This window comes from Thermobia domestica, chromosome 13 (genome assembly GCF_964235325.1).
Source record: "Thermobia domestica chromosome 13, izTheDome1.hap1.1, whole genome shotgun sequence".
NCBI lineage: Eukaryota > Metazoa > Arthropoda > Insecta > Zygentoma > Lepismatidae > Thermobia > Thermobia domestica.
Genome location: NC_137466.1, coordinates 138,186,671 through 138,209,230, shown reverse-complemented (window position 1 = coordinate 138,209,230; position 22,560 = coordinate 138,186,671). Strand labels below are relative to the sequence as shown.

Below are 22,560 nucleotides of genomic sequence, written 5' to 3'. Positions count from 1 at the left end.
TAGAGCGTTCACCTCTGGTGCTTGGGGTCCCGGGTTCGATCCCAGCCCCCGCCAAGTGAACTTCGTGGTGGACAAACACCGTGCTCGTGGGTTTTCTCGGAGTTGTCCCGTTTACTCCTAGGGATGCACGAGTCGAGTCGAGTCGAGATTTAAGCCTATCTCGACTCGTCTCGAGAAAATGTTGTCTCGACTCGAGTCTCGACTCGAAAATATGTTTCTGTTTTGACTCGTGTCTCGACTCGACAATCTCTGTCTCGACTCGACTTGAATTCGAGTCGAGACGTCTCGAAATTTGAGTCGAGACAAAATATACGAGTTAAAATATACACACACATCAGCCAGACCATTATGACTACCTACCTAATTATCAGTATGTCGACCTTTGGAACGGATAACAACGGCGACGTGTCTTGGCATGGACGCAATGATCCTTGGTGGGTCGCCGGAGAGTGTTACACCACATATGCACACACAGGTCACCTAATTCCCGTAAATTCCGGAGAGGGGGCGATGCGCCGTGACGTCACGTTCAATCACATTCCAGATGTGTTCGATTGGGGTCATATCCGGCGAGTCGGGGGACCAGCACATCACTTGGAACTCGCTCCTGTGTTCCTAGAACAACTCCATAACATTCCTGGCTTTCTAACATGGTGTATTATCTTGTCGAAAAATCCTACTACCGTTGGGAAACATGATCATCATGAAGGGGTGTCCGTAGTCTGCAAGCAGTGTGCGATACGCTTCGGCCGTCATGGTGTCTTGCTCGAGCTCCACTAGAGACATGGATGCTCACGTAAATCTTCCCCCGATAATAATTAAGCCACAGCCCGCTTGTCTCCGTCTCGCAGTACAAGTGTCAAGGAGCTGTTCCTTTGGAATACGACGGATTCGCATCCTCCCATCGTCATGATGAAGAAGGTATCGGGATTCATCAGACAATGCAACGCTCTGCAACTGTGCCAAGGTCCAGTGGCGATGGTCACGTGTTCATTTCAGTCGTAGTTGCCGATGTCGTGGTGTTGACATTCGCACATGAATGGGTCATCGACTGCGGACGTCCATCGTTAGGAGTGTTCGGTGTAATGTATGTTCAGACTAGTGTAATGAAGGCCTGGGAAAAAACGGAAATTTTGGGTTTAAAAGAACAATTTTTTACGGTTCTCCCGAGCTTAGAAAAGAACAGAAAATTTGGGTAAAATTGAAATTTTCGAATATTTTATTATATAATGCTTTCAAAATTAAAAGTGTTTTGTATTTACTAGATTTTAGTTAATATGTTAAATCAGACATATTTTATAGAGATATATTCTATGTATAATTTCCGGAAATTTTGAATCCATTAGAAAAAATAATTTGTTCGGAAATATTAGCAAAAACAGGAAAATATAGTTTAAAACTATTTTTTGGCCTGATGCTAGTAATCTTAATGCTGTAACATGTCTGTAGCATATACAGTAGGAAGTCGAAAATCCGAACTAATTGGGATCACAGGTAGTTCGCATTTTCTAAAATGACAAAAAATGCCATTTAGGCTTACATATACTGTACGGTATGTTCTTCTATCGATATAGTGGTTATTCAGTACATACAGTAATTACAATACAGTACGAAAGGCTACTTACATTTAATATTTCTGAAGAACCTGCTCGTACACTAAATTACACTGATCTTGTAAGTCACACTTAAAACTTATAGGCCTAAGAGAAAATAAAAATAAAAATATGTATGACAAACAATTACATGTGAATGAACTTTTGTAAAAACACCGACTTCACACAACGTCGACGGACACATTATTGTCTGTTTATCGCTAGCGTTAAGACAAAATGTAAAAAGCTTCTAGGGACCGCGTTCGGATTTTTGACGTTCGGATTATCAACGTCCTACTGTATATACAATGTATTTCACTAACGGAAAAATACTTAAAGCAACAGGTTTTAATTTTACTTTTTAGTTTTCTGATTTCTGGTAAAATCCCTCTTTATTTTTTGTATATTTTTCGAAAAACTCAAAAAGAGAGAGGATCTTATTTACACATACACACATATACCGCACAAGTGAGTGAATTTGAGCAGCAAGAAATATATTAAAGGGTTGAGTATGTGAAACTTCCGTTCGTTATTATTACAGACTAGCAGAATACCCGTTCTTCGCACGGGAAGAATACGTTTCATTTTGGACACAAAGGGCACAAAACTGTCACCAATAAACTTATGGAGCCCCAAAACTATGAATTCGACATTAATATCCGTAATTTTCAATTATCTTTACATGTCACCATCCCCCCTTAGAGTACTAATGGGACTGAATTTCGATTTAAACGGCCGGAAGTTTCACTGCTCATCTCAGCGACCCCGAAAACTATGGATTCGACACTAATATCGGTCATTTTCAATAATTTTTATATATCTTCTCCCTCCTCCAAGTTGTGGGGCCGAATTTTGATTTAAAGGGCATCGGAAGTGTCATTGTTCATTTCAGCGACCCCAAAAATTATGGATTCGACACTAATATCTGTCATTTTCCCCTCTTCCCTTCCCTCAAGTTGCACTTTCAAAGTGAAATAATAAAAGCCACCCCGAACCTCATTTATGTTGAAAATTTTATCGAGTTCGGTAAAATTTCCAAAATTTTGAACCCATTAATTAAAAAAATGTTCGGGAATATTAGCAAAACCGGAAAATATAATTTAAAAACTATTTCTTCGTCTGATGCTAATAATCTTATTTGCTGTAATATGTTTGCAGCATATATACAATGCATTTTGCTAACAGGAAAAATACTTAAAGCAACAGGTTTTAATTTTACTTTTTAGTTTCCTAATTTCTGGTAAAATCTTCCCTCTTTATTATTTGTATGTTTTTCGAATAACTTAAAAAAAGAAATGAACTTATTTACACATATACACATATACCGCACAAGTGAGTAAATTTGAGCAGCGACAAATATATTAAAGGGTTGAATATGTGAAACTTCCGTTCGTTATTATTAAAGACTAGCCGAATACCTTGCATGGGGAGAATACGTTTCATTTTAGACATAAAGGGCACCAAAACTGTCACCAATGAACTTACAGAGACCCAAAATTATGAATTCGACACTACTGTAGATAATTTTCAATTACCTTTACATGTTCCCGTTCACCCTTAGGAGTACTAATGGGGCTGAATTTGTGGATTTAAACGGCATCTTCTGTTCATCTCAGGGACCCCGAAAACTATGGATTCGACACTAATATCGGGGTCATTTTCAATAATGTTTATATATATCTTCTCCCACCTCCAAGTTGTGGGGCCAAATTTTGATTTAAAGGGCATCGGAAGTGTCATTGTTCATTTCAGCGACCACGAAAATTATGAATTCGACACTAATATCTGCCGTTTTCCCCTCTCCCCTTCCCTCAAGTTGCACCTTCAAAGTGAAATAATAAAAATCATCCCGAACATCATCTATGTTGAAAATTTTATCGAGGTCGGTCTGATGATTCAGGAGTTATTAAGTTACAAACATAGTCACTTTCATTTTGATTGTAATAGATAATCTGTCGCACTAGAAAACATGTTTGTTTGTTTACATACAGATTGAGGTCTGCGCGGATACAAAATATCGCACCCGCATCCGTACCGCATCCGCAGCATCTCTATTCGCATCCACACCCACATCCGCAGCATCTCTATCCGCACCCGCATCCGCATCCGCAGATAATGAGATAACAAATATATACAACTTACATATTCTATAATACACGTAGTTATCAGAATCAAACGATACAATATATTATATCAGTTTCCTCGTGATCAAATACCAACTACGATAAATAAAATGCAATATAAACCGTGCAGATACAAATTGGAAATTAATGAACAATTTATGTACTTACCCAAGTCATTAAATGCAGATATCGGGCCAAAATAATGCCATGTAGGTAATATCCCCTCAATCGACTAATTTTAGAGCACGTCACTAAGTTTTTAATCTTGATCATTACTCATAAAAAAGGGGCATTTGTTCTAAACACAAAGGCGAAATAGAAATAAACGTTATTAAGAAATAAAAATTAATCACAGGACTGCAAACACATCCACATATCCCGAACTGACACCAGTAATTGCACTAAATTAAAATAATAATAATAATAATAATAATAATAATAATAATAATAAGTGACGAGCCTAACAACGCAATACAATGCATGCTTTCACGACCAAGCTCCTTCGTGGCTAAGCGGTTAGCGTACACGCCTTTGGCGTGGGAGACCCGGGTTCAATTCGCGGCAGGAGCACATGTGGCTCGGATTCCACGTTAGTCGGTAGGCCCACGTATCATATAGCCTCGCTGCTGAATGGGACGTTAAACTCAAAATCAACTCAAGCTTTCACGACCAAGCTTTTACTGAAACTAGAAGTGAAAATAACTTCGAATACAAATAGGAGGTCTGTCTATACCGTTAATTTCGGGAAGAGGCAATAGAGGAAGTTTAGAATTTACTGCTTTTCTTTGCAGCCCCCACTGATTGTTGGACACATTTAGGGTAGGAGAAACAATGCATTGGTTGTTCTTTCTTTCTTTACCAGAGGCCCACAACATACATACATTTACGCATATACACAAGAAGAAAGAGAGAGAGAAAACAATTGCTGTTATAAAACTCCAATCCCTCGGAATGTTCAATAAGGTCCGTGGCACCTCTCCGAAGAGAGAAATCTGTGGTATCGCAAACGTGCATTCAGTATCTGCTGTACTTCAAAGGGAACAGTGAAGAAGATTTTATCTTTTTCTTTTTTAAGAGAGAGGGAGAGAGAAAGATGAACGTATGATTTGATTTATTTACTATTTCGGTGACTTACGCGCTTCTCCAGTTTGTCACATAAGGCAAAGATAATTCTGCTGACCAGTTTTCAGTTTATGGAAGGGGATGCGGTGTTTTAAATTAGGGTTTTGGTTCCTGACCTCTCAGGCTAGAAAAACTTTATTTGAAGACATTTCTTCCTCTTCAAGACGAATGGTCTGAAAATTTTCAGCTTTATCAGAGGGACTTTGGCAGCAATTATTTTTCTTGTTTACAGTAAATAGCGGTACTTGAGGATTAGCGATGGGGCCTGTCGTTTCTTTCTGTTTAGGTCAGAGATGTCATTCACCTACAAAACGGCTGTTAAAATTATTGAAAACAGTAATAAAAGGACAACTCTCTCGTTTCATTTTTTGTTCTTTTGCTGTCACTGAGTCACAAGCTTCAAACACACTTGTATTTTGATTTTATTATTTTTCAACTGGTTTTAAAACTTTTAATTCAAAACGAACGTTTCTAATGCTCTTTCCACCATTATCAGAAAATTCACAGCACTTTTTATACAAAAAATGTAGGAAACATTATCCGCTATCCGCACAGAAAAGATATATATATCCGCATCCGCGCAGACCTCTACATACAGGATTTTCTACATATAAGTTTATAGGCACTCTATAAGCTTATATAAGTGTCTATATTAAAATATTAAATAATAGTAATTATATGTTTTAGTGCATGAGTATTAGTGAAGTTTGCCTACTGCTCTTTCTCTTAAGAAGGGATTTGGTTAAAATTAACAAACCTTCACTAGATCAAAGAGCATACTAAGAACTCAGTTTCATTCAAAAGACCTATTTGTTGCAACAGAAGCACTTCATGTTGGTAGGATTGTATGTAACTGTAAAAGTTCTGTAATTAATGCACATCCACGAATAAATGGCATAATAGAAATAAGTGCAGACTATTAATTTTCAACTAGCTGAACCTGCGCTCTCTACACAGCGCATCATTCACATATGAGCATGAATCTCCTTGTCAATCCTCATATATGTACATGTCCCTTTACAGATACAAGTGAAGTACGCCTTCATAAAAATGGCAAGGGGTATCATAAACGAGAATTTTTTCGATTATTTTTTTTTCAATATTTCGCACCGTTTGCAAGATTTGAGCCCACTTGTAGTTGGAATTTCTAATTCATATATGACCAGAGTTTCCTTTCTTTCTGCATGCATTATGTAATAAATAAATAAATTACACACATAATTAATTATGTCAGAGATATACGGAGTTCATTGTGAAAAACTCCCCAAACAATGAAGATTCATCTTAGACTGGAGAAATGGTTATCCTTCGTTTTCTTATACTTTGGCCATTAAACAAACCCCTGAGAGATATACAACCCCTATGTATAACTATGCGACGTTGGAATATATATCTCATAGAGTATGATGCTTTACTTTTACAAAAAATTCAGTACTTCCACTGTACCCCTAAAAATAAAATAAAGAACTAATGGACATGTTCTTTTTGTTTTTAAATATTCAATTAGAACTGGACAATTTACACACAATTTTGGAATCGACCAATGAAAACGGTACGTTTCTAGCACTTGTGGGTTCAAGATCTCATTGTCGAAAGGACTGGAGACAAACATATAAACTTTTCTGTGGGGACAAACATATACGCGAAAATCTAGTATTTTAATATGTAGACAATGATTGGAATAGTTTTATTTTCGAGTGCTATTTTTTAATATTGGCAATATTGAAATTTTTGAACTTACGCGTTTGAAGAAAAAAAAATATGATTACTAGTAAAATTAATCTAATACAAATATTTTTATTTTTTCAATTTTTCCAATTTTTCAAGAAATAAATTTTAAAAAAGTTTTATACCAACATGTTCAAAATTTCCGGAAATTTTACAACACTAGTTCAGACACACTTGTACTTTGCTCAGCATTAATTAAACTCAGATGTTGGTTCCGACGCAGTTCGCTGCCTGTCCTGTTTTACCAATCTGCCCAGCCTACGACGTCGGACAAATGTAATGAGGTTGGGGGGGGGCAACTACTCGACGTTTGGACGTCGTTTCCCCATAGTTTCGCCACTTGTTGAAGACACTCACCACAACACTCCTCGAACACCTGACAAGTCCTGCGGTTTCCGAAATTCTCGTGCCGAGTTTTTCTGAATGAGTACTTTCTTCAAAATAATATTAAAAGTTATAGAAAGATTTTCGAGACATTCGAGTCGAGTCGAGACTTTTAGGAGCTGTCTCGACTCGAAAATTCGGGTCGAGAAATACGTTTGTCTCGACTCGTCTCGAATTTTACAAAGTGTGTCCCGACTCGTGCGCATCCCTATATTACTCCCACTTTCTTCATTCCACCATTTCACTCATCTCTCATCATCACCGTCTCCTTTAGCCTAACCGGCATAACCGTGGGACGTAAAACTCAAAGATCATTTCATTTTTTTCCTCCCCTACGTTGCTCCGTCAAATTTAAAACATAAAAATGATCCCAGGCCTGAACCTCACCTATTTTGAAAATTTGATTAAGACCGATGAGTGGTTCAGAAGTTATTATGTTTTATATCCCTCCCCTTCCCCTACCTTCAGTTCTAGCATCAAAGTGAATAGTCTAAAACCAGCACAACCTCGAACCTCATCCATGTTACAAATTTGATCGAGATCGGTCGGGCGGTTCAGGAGATTTGGTCACAAACATAGGTCCATACAGAATTGGCCAGGAAATTACATTCAAAAATCCTACCACTAAAACTTTGCACTTCTTGGCCAATTTAATGGCAAAATACTTTCATAACAGCGATATAATCCTGATTTGGTTCCGACTTATATTTATATTTTTACCCCCTGGATGAGTATTCTGATGACAAATGGGTCACACGGATAAGATAATGATTCGAGTAGTTTCCAATTGCTTACGGAGCAACAAACAGAATATACACAGCCGGAATGCAGGAATGAAAATACATTTATAATATATCATAGCCATATTATAAATGTATTTTGTCTTGTAGAAGGAAACTTGGTTCAAAAATAGTTCTTCAATTTACTTCTCATTATTTAACATTTAAAGTTTAGGTATATATACTGAACGCTCCTTGTATATGTTTTATTTTTTGAGTTCAATTTCCCAATTAGGATCCGTTCACCCTACTTTAAGATTTTTTAAATGTACTATCTCTAATAATCATATCCTACGAACTAAATAGTTAGAAAGTAAAATCACTATAGGAGTGTAGGGATGAAAGGAAATCAAAGTTACAAATAAATAAGAAAACATTTTGTATTTTGCAAAAAAATATTCAAACAACTAGGTGACTAATTTGAAAAACTTGATTTAAAGAAATGATTTATAGAAGTGACTATTTTATATTTTTAGTAAATTGTGTTTACAGCAAAAATATTTATATACGTATATAATAGATATTCGAGAGTTAGATAAGAATCCATTGTTGATAAAGAACAAAACATAATAATTGATTCAATATACATTGTAATAAAATATTTAAAGCTGATTTTTTTAATTGTTTAATTTTTTAATTCAGATCAATTAAAAACTGTGATGACAATAAACTCGCATACCATAGTCATGTAGGAATCATACGTATATCCCCACAATAAACGACACAAATCTTACTCCAACAGTGATAATAATTAAGGGATTACGACTCCTAAATCGGATTTTACTGAATATATATATATATATATATATATATATATATATATATATATATATATATATATATATATATATAGATATATATAGATAGATAGATAGATAGATAGATTTATGGTCGTTTATTCTTGTCCCACACTTTATATATATATATTCCATCCAGTGATAAAGAAATCTAGAAATGAATTTGCTGGCGATTTATCAACTATTAGGTAGGCAAGTAAGAAACGAAAGTACAGGAAGTTCAAACTTAAATTGAAAAATTATTATTTGTTAATAAATTGTTTTATTTGAAATCAATTTGGAGAATATTACCTTCAGTTCATATTGCTTACATAATGTAGGGGTGAAAATATTGAGATAGTAATAAGAATGGATTAACGATAGTCACGTTAAATTCTAAACGTAAAATTCTAAGAAGAATGTAGAGGCCTTGTAATTAAAAATTGACAAGTATGGCAATGATGATGAGGAAAAATCAATAGGCATTAACAAAATACTCAATTATAAATTTAAAGAGATTAAAACCCGCTACAATTTGCTAGCCTCTAACTCTGCTGTTAGACTTCGTATATACAAGGTACTGTCGTGCACGGGCGTACGCAGGGGGCGGGTCCTGGGGGTCCGGACCCCCCCGAAATCCTAACTTTTTTGTAAATGTAGTCTACTTTTAGCTGCAATTTTGGAAATGTTCATATAATTTAGCCTCAAATTGTATTTGGACCCCCCGAAACGCTTTAGACCCCTCCCGAAATAAATTCCTGCGTACATCCCTGCTGCCGTGATCATTTTAAAATGGTACATTCTGTAAATAGTATTTGTTATGAAATCAGACGGACATTCACATGATGAGAAATGAAATGAAATCTTTAAGTTTTATGTCCCACGAGTATGCCGGTTAGGTTAAAGGAGACGGTGGTTATGAGAAATGAATAAAATGGTGGAATGAAGAAAGTGGGAGGAGACGGAAGAACCTCGAGAAAACCCACGAGCACGGTGTTTGTCCACCACAAAGTCCACACGGCGCTAGCTGGGATCAAACCAGGGACCCCAAGCACCGGAGGGACCCCAACGCTCTGCCACTGAGCCACCGCGCCTTCTCACATGATGAGAATCAGTCGAAAATATGTTTAACGGAGCCGAATAGCCACCTAATGTTCTACCCTTGCCTTCCAATCGAGAAGAGTGCAAATTTCCCCTCTATATGGCGAAACTTGCAGGTTTCCTTAATGATAGGACCGCGGACAAGCTAGATTTGTATGCTTGGCCAAACTTCCATCAAATACCTTCAACATCAAATATCTTCAAGCATAACAATATACAATAACCCAAGGCTCTCATTCTCAAGAAGACGAAGTGACCGTTCAGAATCTTATGCAGGCAGATAACAAAAATATTCCACGGAGTTATGGACTAGGTTGTCGCTTAAAACTGACCATGCGTACATCTAATGCAAGATCTCTCTAATCAGGAAAGAAAATCCCAATATTTGAAAGAAAAGCTACAAAAGATCAACTGGATCATCGTCGGATTAAGCAAAGTAAGAAGAAAAGAAGATTAACTAATTGAATTAAAGAGTGGACACCAATTTATTCCATTATATAGAGTTTTAATGTGGCAAGGCTGATGATTTCGAAAAACTGGAAGACAAAATATTAGAGATAGATAGTCAAGTAGCAAGCGTTGTTATAAAACTCTTTTCAAGATATAAACTACAAGCGATTCAAGTATATTCTCCCACAACAAGCCATTCAGAGGAGAAAGTGGAATAATTGTACGAAGACATGAGAGAGTTTAATGAAAGAGAAACTAATTACGTTTAAATTAACATTGTAGATTTCAACCAGAATAGGGCAAAACTTGCCAAACTAAAAACAAATAGGAAATTTCAAATATGGGGAAGAGAGAATCGTGGAAGCCTTTTAGTAGAATTCGCCGAAGCCGAGATGTATATTATAAACTGCTTAGTTCAGAAAAAGCCGCACGAAAGATGGACAGAGACAAGCAAGTGGAAGGTGTGAGGTGCAGGTAGCCAGAGCCGAAACTATGGTTACCTAAGAACACCAACACAAATAAAATAAAATAAATAAAGTGGAGTGGCTGGGAATATTTAAATTAACTGCAATATTTGCATAGAATGCAAATTACAAACTATATGAAAATGATTCTTCCCTCTTGGAGATAAGGTACTCTCCGGTAAGGGCCGCCACTCCCTTTTGATGTCGGTAGAGCAATATTATTTATTTTTGTGGAACAGCAGATCTCAGGGTCATCTGCATAACAGCCATGCTCAAAGATGCTACAATAGTGAGTCAGTTTAAACTTTCAAATAAGGTTATATATATATATAAAAAAAATCAATACTTTAAAATTTTACAGGTAGCAGCCTGTATTTGAGCTCACTATCTCATGGCTGTTATATGGTTCCTTGGGCAGAATACTCTCTCTGAGGCCCCATTTAGAGAGGTGGTCAAACATACACAAACAAGGGAAAAATGCCTCCTTGAATCACACTCCTGAAAACAAACATATCATTAGCACAGGTACTCACCCTACAGCAAATTGAGTAGACATTTGTTCTGGTAAGAGATGGTAGTTTTATTTTCCACATAGGAATCAGGAACACAAATATGATATATGTGATGATATCCACACTTTTATACACTAATATTTTATCATCTTTACGTAGTGCACTACCACACACACACTTTAAGATATATATTGATACACTTGATATATTTATCACTATTTCATTTTCATAAAAATAAATAAAAGGAGAGGGAGGATGAAAAACATGAAGTTACAAAGGTCTGTCTGACCTTTAAATAGATAAAATATATATATATATATATATATATATATATATATATATATATATATATATATATATATATATATATATATATATACACACAACTTTCTTTTATCTCCTCATATTTGTGAGTTTCTGGTCTCTAACAGTTTAGAGAGGAGAGACATATTTCACACTGAAAAACATATTTAAATATCTGCGTAGATAAACAAAACAGATTGAAGATAAAATAAAACATAATTAATACGCTGATCCACAGTTCATAGATTCACTAGCACTGTTCACAAGTCTAGGTTGAATGTCACTGAGTCCTCCTAGATTCTCATTCCACTGCAAGGGGAAAAGTTCTGTATACGATATGGTATACTGGATTACTGACGTTCTATGAGGGAACTTTTAGTATCTCCTATAAACAAGCAAAATAATTGCTTGAAGCCTTGTTCGAAATGTCCAAGGACAGGCACGGCTTAAAAACGTTACCGGCCTATGTTTAATATCTCTACTGGAGATATTTTAATTTATGTATTTCTCCCATACTGGAAGAGTTAAGTTTCCCAGGTAAAAGGTGGGATGTTCGACGAGAATCAAACTACGTAGTCTCTATTGAGTGTCCGTAGCACTCAGAGAATGTGCGAAGATTAACTAAACATAAAAGTTAACTTTCCATGGTCACTAGATTTAATTATCACCACTGATATATACGCACACTCGCGTAGACTGTTGTTCACAGGACCATCCAGGGGAACCGGAAAATTTGTTCTCACCTTGTCCCGGGTATAAAACTCTCTGTAAGAGAAGTCAGGTGACTTCCTTATAACCGAAAACTATATCTTGTCAACTCTCGATTCTAACTTGAACTACCACGTTCTCTCATGAAAACGAGTATATGTCTTTTCCAAAAACAAGGAAACGAAGAAACTCGCTTCCTCAAGGAACCTTTGACAAAAGGTTCTCTGCCTTGAGGCGATATTGTGGGTGGTCCGACCTGCCAATGCCCTTGTTCAGCTACCTTCCGTAGCCACATTCACCCTTTCCTTGCTGACACGTGCTGCCCCTACTCCAAGGACGGTCAACACTGAAGCTTTTGCTCCCAGCAGAAACTATGAGAGTTTTTAACACACCTTTGTTTTTCTTCACTTGTTACACACAAATTAATACAAGAACCATATGTTAGTATACATAGAATTAAAGGAAAATATACAAAGAATACATATTTATACAATTTATGAACTGTCATCTCTCTCAGAAGCAGCAGTACACCCAATTCCTGTGGCTGTCTTTCAAAAACTGTCTGCTACAAATGCAGCCATGTTTGCTTGGAGCGAGATGGAGGAAACATCTTTGTTAATTTTTTACTTTTCACAAATACAAGATCCAAGTGTCTTGTTCGATAAGGGATACACGATGATAAATAAATCAGAATTTTATGCGGTATTTCCAAGAACGTGTTTTTGCTTAGTACGTACATATTAATATTAAACATAGAGAATTAAGTCAAATCAGAGTATACATTTTCAAATTGGTGTTGCATTTCGGGAACAAACTAAAGGCTCGCTAGCCAGGCTTACTGGTCTTTGGTGAGAAGGGGGGAGGAAGTGACGCTAGAGCTCGCTGCATAGAAAGTCACACCTATAGAAAACTAAAATTTCGCATGTAGAAGCGAAAAAGTTTATGGCTTTTGAAACAATACAAACGATGTGTTTCAACACACTGTATCAACTTCAGTGTAGTTCCACCAAGGAAGTCCGTAGGCTACTTCCTGTGTATAAAGATACTTATTTAGTTCCTATTCTGGTTACTTCTTCCCATGGTGAGTTGTGAGAGACCTCACATCTTGAAGTCTAGGCGACAACAAGTCGGGAAAGAGAAAAAAAAAACTTCGCTCAGCGCTCGCTCTATCTTCCAGCGTTCTGAAATTCATGTATGATTCCTATAGAATCTGCTCATTTCCTATTTAATTAATCCTTCATCTATGCTTTTAATATCATATCTTCCTTCATCCCCTGTAAGCTATACATTATACAACGACACAGTAATTAGATGCAACCCATTAATACGCTATATAATTCCTATAAATGAAATAAACATAAATGAAATAAATACAATATAATACAATATTGTATTAATATTTACGTACTATGCTCGGTGTTTCACACTTCATTACTCATAATATCAAATAAATATGCACTGAATATGCTAATGTTAAGCAATTAATTATACCACAAAATCCATTATATTTACATATCAATATGCAAATGTGCCCCTCATCTGCATTTCGATATGCAGATGATGGAGAAGGACATCGGCCTTCTACAAAGGACAACCGAAACTGACTACATCATATCAAATACAAGGTATATGATTGAAAACCGCAATGTTCTTGACAGGTTGACAGGGCCAACGAATGATGAAGTGTAAACTTATAAGTCAACAGAACGCGTAGAAATTCTTTAAGAGCTAATTAAGAGTTGTCAGCTAGAACTGAAAATATCGTTTGACAGCAGTGAATGAGAATATGTACATTTCTAAAACTACAACATATCTGATTCTGATAACAGCAATTCTGAAAACAAACTGCAACAATTATGAAGATGGGAAGTATTTTGACGAAGAAAAATGAGAAGAGAATATTCGAATAAAAATAAGACGTCAAATGCAGGAAAGAAAAGAAATAAGGATTAGTAACGACAATGTAACATCCAAAATAGAATATTTGGAGCTTTGCAATACAACACGGAAATGTGTTGCAGAAGATATAAAATGTCAACAGCAACCTCGTAAGAGAAACTATTGAAGGCAATATGCGTCTTAAGAAGCAAACCATGGCCTTATGGCCTTAGAGATGGACGAAAGCAGACCGTAGCGCTGATGAAAGAGGATGGCACAACAACAAAATCCTGCGAAGAACTCTTGCAGGAGGTTCAAGTATTCTACGGTAAGTCACACTCAAGCAATGACCCAGAAGTGAAAGAATACAAAGATGAAGAGAAAACTAACATATCCCGGTACTGCAAAAGAAAATTGCACAAACTATAAGGATCAGGAAATAAAAAAGGAACCAGGTAAGTATGGGATTACGTTATACATTCTGAAGTAAGTTAGTGAAAAAGATAAGAAAAAGATCTAGCCCAACTTTTTATTTAATACATACAAAGAGGACGAGTTCCCGAGAAGTGCAGAAGTACCATGTTCACACTGCTGCATAAAAAGGACAGAAAGAAGCTTTCTGGAAGTACAGATCTATTAATGTATTCTCTGCAAACTAGAAAGTGTTTAAGAAAATAATCCACTCAGATTAGAAAAATATTTAGACCTTTCCCAACAAAGAGGACAGACTGGACGTAGAAGTGGTTACAACACTAGATGATGTTCAAGTAGTGGGATATCTTATACAAACGTAAAATGATTATAAATTATCCTTATGTACGGTGTTTATTGAGTATGAAAAACCTTCCGATTCGGTTCTGGCACTGGTAATTATTAACGCTTTTAAATTAAGTGGGGTCGAAACCGCTTACAAACATATAATCTATAAAGCAGCCGGTGTGAAAATCTGTTTGGTTGAACAAAGTCCGTAATAATAGAGACGGGGGTACAACATGGTGACACTACGTATTTCTCCAAAACTTTTTATAAATCTAATTGAGTATGTGGTTTGATTTCGCAAGTAGAGGAATAAAGGGATAAATGTGAATGGGGAACATCTGATCCGTATTCGTTTCGCTGGCATAATTTTCTTCGCAGAAAAGTTTAATAGAAGAGTTTAATTTGAAGAGCAGAGAAGTCGGGTTTTAAGTGAATATGGAAAAGATTAACGTGATGTTCAACAGGCTCACAATGAAGTTAAGGAAATGAATTGAAAACACGTAATTAGAAGATGTGAATGCTGTGTCTATTGGGGACAGAATATATTCATAGATGACAACATTAAAGAAGAAATTAATAGATGATTTAAATTTAGGCGTAGTGTTAGATCCGAGGAACAGCTTCATATTGAAGAGTCAAATAGCAATGAGTCTGAAGTGTAAAAGTATTTTCTCCGTTTTAATATGTGGAACCGAGAAGTGTGAGCACATTCCATTACGGATTCTGTCATGTTAACACAAAATTTGCTATTAAGTGTGCGATAATCGGCAAAGCAGTTACAATAACTTTTTCATGTTTTGTTACGTTGCATCGTTATATGTAGACATTTGCGAAAACTGGTACGGAATGACCTGTAAAAACTAAGAAAATCAGATATTCAACATCTGTAGACTACACAATGAAATATAAAGAGATGTATTTAGGAAGAATCCAAAATTATAGGGAAAGAATCGCATGGGTCAGAAATATGACAGAAATGTTGGATATTGTCACGAAAGAAATGTCATTGAAGTACCAATGAGCTGAGCGTATTGAAAGACAATACGATGATCGATGGAGAAAAAACAATTCGTAACTGAATAGAAGGAGACAAGAAACGACTTAGGAAACTTCCTTATACAAGCTGGTGTGACGAAATCGTGCAGCTCTGCCTGAAAGAAGAAGAAGAAGAGTGACTTGGAAAACAATTGGCCAAGATGGTTGTGGAGAAGAGTTGGAGACTTTTATCCAACATTGATTGGCGACGAAATAAATTATATCATATAAATAGATCTCTTCATAGCAGAGACTTAAAAGTATTATTATTAGTGTTGCATCTAGACTATCATACTCATACTGCAATTTCTGCTCACTCACAAACTGCAGCCAGTACATCCGATGTCAGGAAAAAACTTTTTACAATCGAGTTCTTCAACATCGTGTATCATAAATTACTGTTCATGTTAGTTCCCATTCGATTGCAATTACTGTGCAGTATGCAAATAAAAAGTGAACTCCTTCAGTATAATTTCAATTTAGAATTTCCTAAATACTTCTGTTAAGAAATGTAAGAGCAAATTTTATTGCAAATTACAGATTATTGAATATTCACTTTTACAATTATACATTTTATTAAACTTGAAAATGCATTATATACTCTACTTTTTTTTTTAAATATATATTTCAGATTTAACATTCGACGATCTGGTTGCGCAAGCATTTATCTTCTTCGCTGCTGGATTCGAAACGTCGTCTACACTTCTGAGTTTTGTTCTATACGAATTGGCTATAAACCCTGATATTCAAAAACGTTTGCACGAAGAAATCGATAGTGTTTTGGAAAAAACTGATAGTCAACCCACATACCAAGGAATGGTACAGGAAATGGAATACTTAAATAAAGTTATCTGTGGTAAGTTGAGTGTAGTGCAAGGTACATTACGTACAAGAGGATAAAGCTTACACTGGTCACTTTTGATGCGATGATTGTTATCAATCATTCGCATTCTCACATTGTTTGTTCCCATTTTTGTTACCAATTTCATCCTTACATGATTTTGACTTCACCAATTTGTGTTATCAATAGTTTTATATCTCACATTATTTTACTCTACGAGTCTGTGTTGTCAGTCATTTTAATTCTCATACTATCTGTATTTTCCCAATTTGTGTGCTATCAACTATTGCTTTTTTATATTATTTTTATATCACCAATCTTTGTTCTCCCAATTTTTGTGTTACTAATAATTTCATTTCAAATTATATTTATTTCACCAATTTGTGTGTTATCAATCATTGTTATTCTATAATTTTCTATAATCCACTAATTTGTGTATTACAAATCATCTTTAATTATTCACCTTCTTTAATTTGCAGGGTACGATTGCAATACTCTACACTAAATAAAATATAAGTAATTTTATTTTATGTTAATACCATTCAAATAATTGTCAGTAGCTTAATATTTGATTATTAATATTAGTACTTCTTTCATAGATTTTTATACTGATAAGTCTTATGGTTGTATTTGTGAGAGAAATAGTACAAACTTGCTATTATATTATCATCCAAACTAAATATCCTAACTTAGGAGAAAATAAATTATTTTTATTTACAATAATAATAACAAGTTTTATTTAAAAGGATGATGAGGATCGAAAAGGAGTACAAAATTATAATAGTACACGGTTATCTGACATTTCCGGCTCTTTTAAATGTCTCATTACTTCTTGGTTTCTTTTTAAATAAAGGTATGAAAATTTCATTCGCATGGTATCTTGTACTTTAGGTGATCCTTTGTTTTTGTCCTTCCCGTTCTCGTACAAGTAGAGGTGCTATCAGTGGCTTTAGAATCCTCGAATTCCTCGTATATAGACACACTTATAACTTGCTTACAATCAAATATTACACCGAGTAATTTTGAAAGTCATTCTAACATTTGATCAGAAATGACTAAAAACAAAATAATAATGCCTTTGGAAGATAATTTTTTTAAGCCTTCAGATTTATATATTTTTTGCATATTCAACCTAGAACAGGAGTCTGTATAATCTATAGAGTATAGAGAAACAAAGGCACAGGTGAAACTACTAATAGTCATAAATGAGCATATTGTACTGTGGTCCACCAGGGCTCGACTTTTGCCATTGATCTTAAAATCTACTAAAACGCTTCTTTGTATCGTCGAGTATATCGTACTCAAAAGAAATTACTTTTCGAAACGTACGATACGAAAATTAGAATACGAATAATTACCTCAAAAAATTTATCATCAGATAAGCACACAAGTGCTACTATATTCATATACATTTTAATATTTATGTTGAACGTTTCTTGTAATGAAATAACTAATGGAAAGTAGGTGCTCCCAATGACGTTTAATCTGAAATCTATTCCAGGTTGCAATTCTGAGAAGTGCAGTTTGATTTTTCGTTCTTTTACATAGATACTAACTTTTCTTTTATGAACATTTTTATTTAGTTTCTTACGCAGTGCCAGTTGCGATATTGCTTTTTTTAAAACTCTTTTACTGTCTTTTAGACAGTGATATGTAGTTGCCAGGTTTTGAGAGATGTGCTGTCTTAAGGAGTATAATGTTTTAGTCACAACAATACTAAGTGGGGGTATGGTGATTTAGTAGCAGAATACTCATCTCTGGTGCTAGGGCTTACTGATTCGATCCCATCTCAAGTGAGTTTGCGATGAACGATGTTGTGTCTTTTTTGAGTGTGTGGGTTCACCGTTTCGTCCCACATTCTCGATAATTATTTTATCATAATTCACATTCATTAATCATCCGCCTCCTTCAGACTAAAGGGCATAATCTTCGGACCTAAAACTAGAATTTTTCAAGTACACCAATATTCACAGTAAAACTACCAAATCAATATAAACAACGTGATAAAATTTTGGTGGTTCTGTCCTGTAGTGTTTTCAAGCAACTTGAATTTGCCACAAAATTTTTAAAATGTATTTCTTAAGATTACAAAATAACACTGAATTATACGTAATTATTTTTATGCAAAAACTTCTCTTCGTAAAATAATAATTTCTAAACTCTATTTTTATTAGAGACTCTTCGAAAATATCCTCCAACTGGATCTACTGATAGAGTGTGTTTGAAGCCATACAAAATACCAGACTCAGATTTCACAATAGATGCTGGAACAATAGTACAAATTCTTATGATTGGAATCCATTACGACTCGAGATATTATCCAGATCCAGAGAAATTTGATCCGGAAAGATTCAATGAGGAAAATAAAAAGAAGAGGCCAGCTTATACCTACCTGCCATTTGGAGAAGGTCCCAGGATGTGTATTGGTAAGTATATATCTCTTGGAGTACTTTTTGAGATTAGCACAATCCATAAAATGTGCTGAATGTGTTAGAAGATTGTGATATATCCTATACACTTTAAAGTTGATCAAACAGTTGATCAGATAAGAGTTCTTTGGTCTCTATTTAGATTTGTTAGGGTTCTAAGATCATAACAATCTGAATCTGATATTTCTTTTGATGTCTGTCTGAGACTCCAACTCCATAAAAAAAAGTGATCAGCGATTGATGGCCTCATTTCATGAGTAATCAAATTAACCATTATTGTATTAACTCAAACTATAAGTTATGTTCGTATACGTGTAGTATTTTTTATTGTATAGATTTTCTAATTTTCGTTTAAATATCGATTACTAACTTCAGTGTACCAAATTTTCTACACCTGTATTATGTAGAGACGGCAGCATTTTTTAATGGCTCGGGACGGCAAAAATGTTAAATATGGGCCGGGGGAATGTTTAAGAATCCCATTTCATGGTTTGTTAAAATCTACAAAAGATACCCTAGTTCATGCTCTTAAAGTTGAAGATCAATTCATCTTTTGCCACTGAATTATTTGAATCTCAAGATAATGAAGATCTTCCGTTTTAATACACGGTTTTAAAGGTTAAATTTATCACTCGTTCTTGACCGATTTGAAGTCCAACAAATTGTGACGATTGCGAAATCTCACTTAAAATTTATGTTATAGTGCACTACAATCGAATATTTTTCCGAAACGCACGCAATTGTACAACAGTACGTTGTATATTCGTATTGTAAATCTGTACCCTCTTGTAATTCTGGGTTATAAGATATTTTAAATATGTACTAGGCTGGCTGGTTGTTTGTACTATTAGAAGAAGAAAAAGAAAAGATATGTTAATAACAATGTTAATGTATTAAGTTATTCAAATGTTTAAATAATACGATTTTGGATACGTGGTTGGCAGGACAATCAGATATACTAAATATAAATAAAATGGAAGTAAACCACGGAATAGTAGGGGTATTATTTAGTGGCTCGTATTTATTATAAAATTAATGAACCAGGGTGAGAATACGTTATTTAATTAATCGTTGCAATTGTTTTATCATGAGAAAATTAAAGGTGGTGTAATATTCTCTGATTACAGTTTCAAGCAATGGAATTAATCCAAACGTCTTAAAGAAAATATACTCCATTATTGCGTGAAAACCTAGTTACCGTACCGAAGTTATAGTGGAAAATGGTATTATTATTTTATTGTGTGTTTGTGCTTGGTGCATAATCTTGTGATGTTGAACTGAAAAAAAAAGTATATGGATGAACATAGGCATGATTTATCCCAATGATGGGCAAACATTTTTAGAAGAGGGCTTAAGAAAATAGAAAATGTCTACATGGACCAATAAGATTTACTAGAAATAATCATACATTTTACAATATTCTTGTAGTACTAAGCGCTATCGATGATTGAAAGATTATGAAAGGAAATTTGATAATTGAATTTGTGAATGCATTACTAATTTCTCACAGCATCGATCGAACTAGGCCTAATTCTATGACATGATGTTAAACTTGTGAGATTAGGAATCATTTCAGTGGCCAGATAAAAGCTTTCAGGAAGCCGATTAGTGTCTGCAGGGGGTAGTTTGGCTATTACTAATTTATCTCTTGCTCCAGCTTTTAACTATTCATTCTTCAGGAGTTCACTCCGCAACAATAAACCTATTTAAGAGTTGAGGAGAAATTTCTTGAAAATCTGATGCATTATACACGTTATCCTAGAATAGATAGACAGGGAGATAAATAAATGTATTAAAGTCAAATGATAGAGACTCATTCGCACCTTCGCTAACAATTGTATCTTACGAGTACTGAAAATAAAAGATGTTATTCTGTACAATTCTATTCTATACAGGAACAGACATTTGTTGCTTCCTATGACTAAATAACTGAACATGTCCAAAAGATTGAATGTTGTTGTTGAAGTTGGATGGATATTTTACCTTAAACTGTAGAACAATAAAAGCCTGACGCTAGATGTAAAATACATACATGATTATTATTTATGAATTTATTATTGTAGTTGACTTGGAAATATCTAACAACAGTGTCAGTTTATTACTACCAGCAACTTATTTGTGAGAAACAATGATATTCCCACTCCCCAGGATTTTGAATCCTGGACAAGAAATTAAAAGAGGAACTTTTAAACAAATCAGCAAAAATATACAACAATGGTGTTGTCCGGACTCTCCAGGACTCTGGACAACTCCAGAAACAGCCATTTTGGAGCTTAAACCTTAAGATTGGTGTTCAAGAATGCAGAACAAGACTGCATATACAATATTGATCAATGTCTAACACAATCAGTTAGAAATGCTGAATAATCCTGTCACACATCACCTCTTTATAGCCGTGGTTTTCGTGTTCGCGTATACTCGACTTTGTTTCATATTGGAGGTAATAAAATTGAATAAAATTCAAGTAATGATAATGGTACCATTTTGAATATTACGTCTGGTCTCGTATAGACTTGGTGCTGAAAAGGAACATTAAAGTCTAATCATTTAATTAGTAGTATTGCGTTTATGGATACAGAAAACGTTTAGCGTACAGAAAACGTTTTCTTAAAAAAAATTAATACTAAGTATAATAAAAGTGTACGTAGCAGTCTATATGTTACAAAGAGTATAATAAAAATATGAATATTAATGCACGCAATAGATAAACAATGAAAGAAATTTTGAAAATCGCACAATATACTTTTCCTAAACATCATTAAATTTAAATACCATTTAAACACGTACATATTTGGAAATATAAACCAAGATGTAGTATTTCTATTTTAACATACAGAAACTTTGTTTTACAATATCAGTGTTTAAATTATATTAACAAAATAAATGATTTTATTGTATGCGCCTCAATTCAGCCGAGAAACGGATAATAATGAATTTTAGAAGTGTTAATAATACTGAGAGTTTAATTCAGGTTGTAAACTAAATTATGCACCTGCCGGGAAGAAGATAACCCAATATAATATGAACACATTATGAATACGACGCTTGCGTAAGTCAAAACTTCTGCTGAATTGTATCGTCAAATTTTCTTGACAAATAAAATGTTCATCCCAGAGGGAGAACTATAGTCCTCACATATTTCACAATATAAAAAGGAGACAAGAACATATTACCGATTCACCCAAGGTAATCGTTAACCCTGGTTCGGCTAATAATGTAAGTAAAGTTTTTGTGGTAGTAATTATTCACACCTTAAAATATCTTCCGTGAGTACATTTACTAGTATTCTCACCTTTTATACTGAAATTACAAAACGATGATACGTATTAAACAATTTTATTCGTTGATTCTCTTTGAACGAATATGCACATAAACTGTCTTGCGATCGTACATGTTTGTTAGGTAACTATAAACAACTACATAGCAACGAATTATACAATAATGTATGTTTCTTACATATATTAAAACATTCTTCTTTTGTTATTTTTAAATTAACATTATATCTGGTATAGTGCTTGTGTAGAAGCACTTTCTGCCCAAAAATACAAGTAATTATCAATTTATACAAAGTATCTC

General features: G+C 34.7%; 1 protein-coding gene across 1 annotated transcript in view; it reads left to right on the top strand.

The window, feature by feature from the left end:
* LOC145667776 (uncharacterized) overlaps positions 1–22,560 on the top strand; it is a 65,610-nt gene that overhangs the window by 9,236 nt on the left and 33,814 nt on the right. Inside the window, exons 3-4 of the mRNA XM_081735215.1 lie at positions 16,346–16,570; positions 18,730–18,981. Of these exons, the coding sequence (XP_081591341.1) occupies positions 16,346–16,570; positions 18,730–18,981 (477 nt within the window). The remainder of the gene's footprint in view (positions 1–16,345; positions 16,571–18,729; positions 18,982–22,560) is intronic.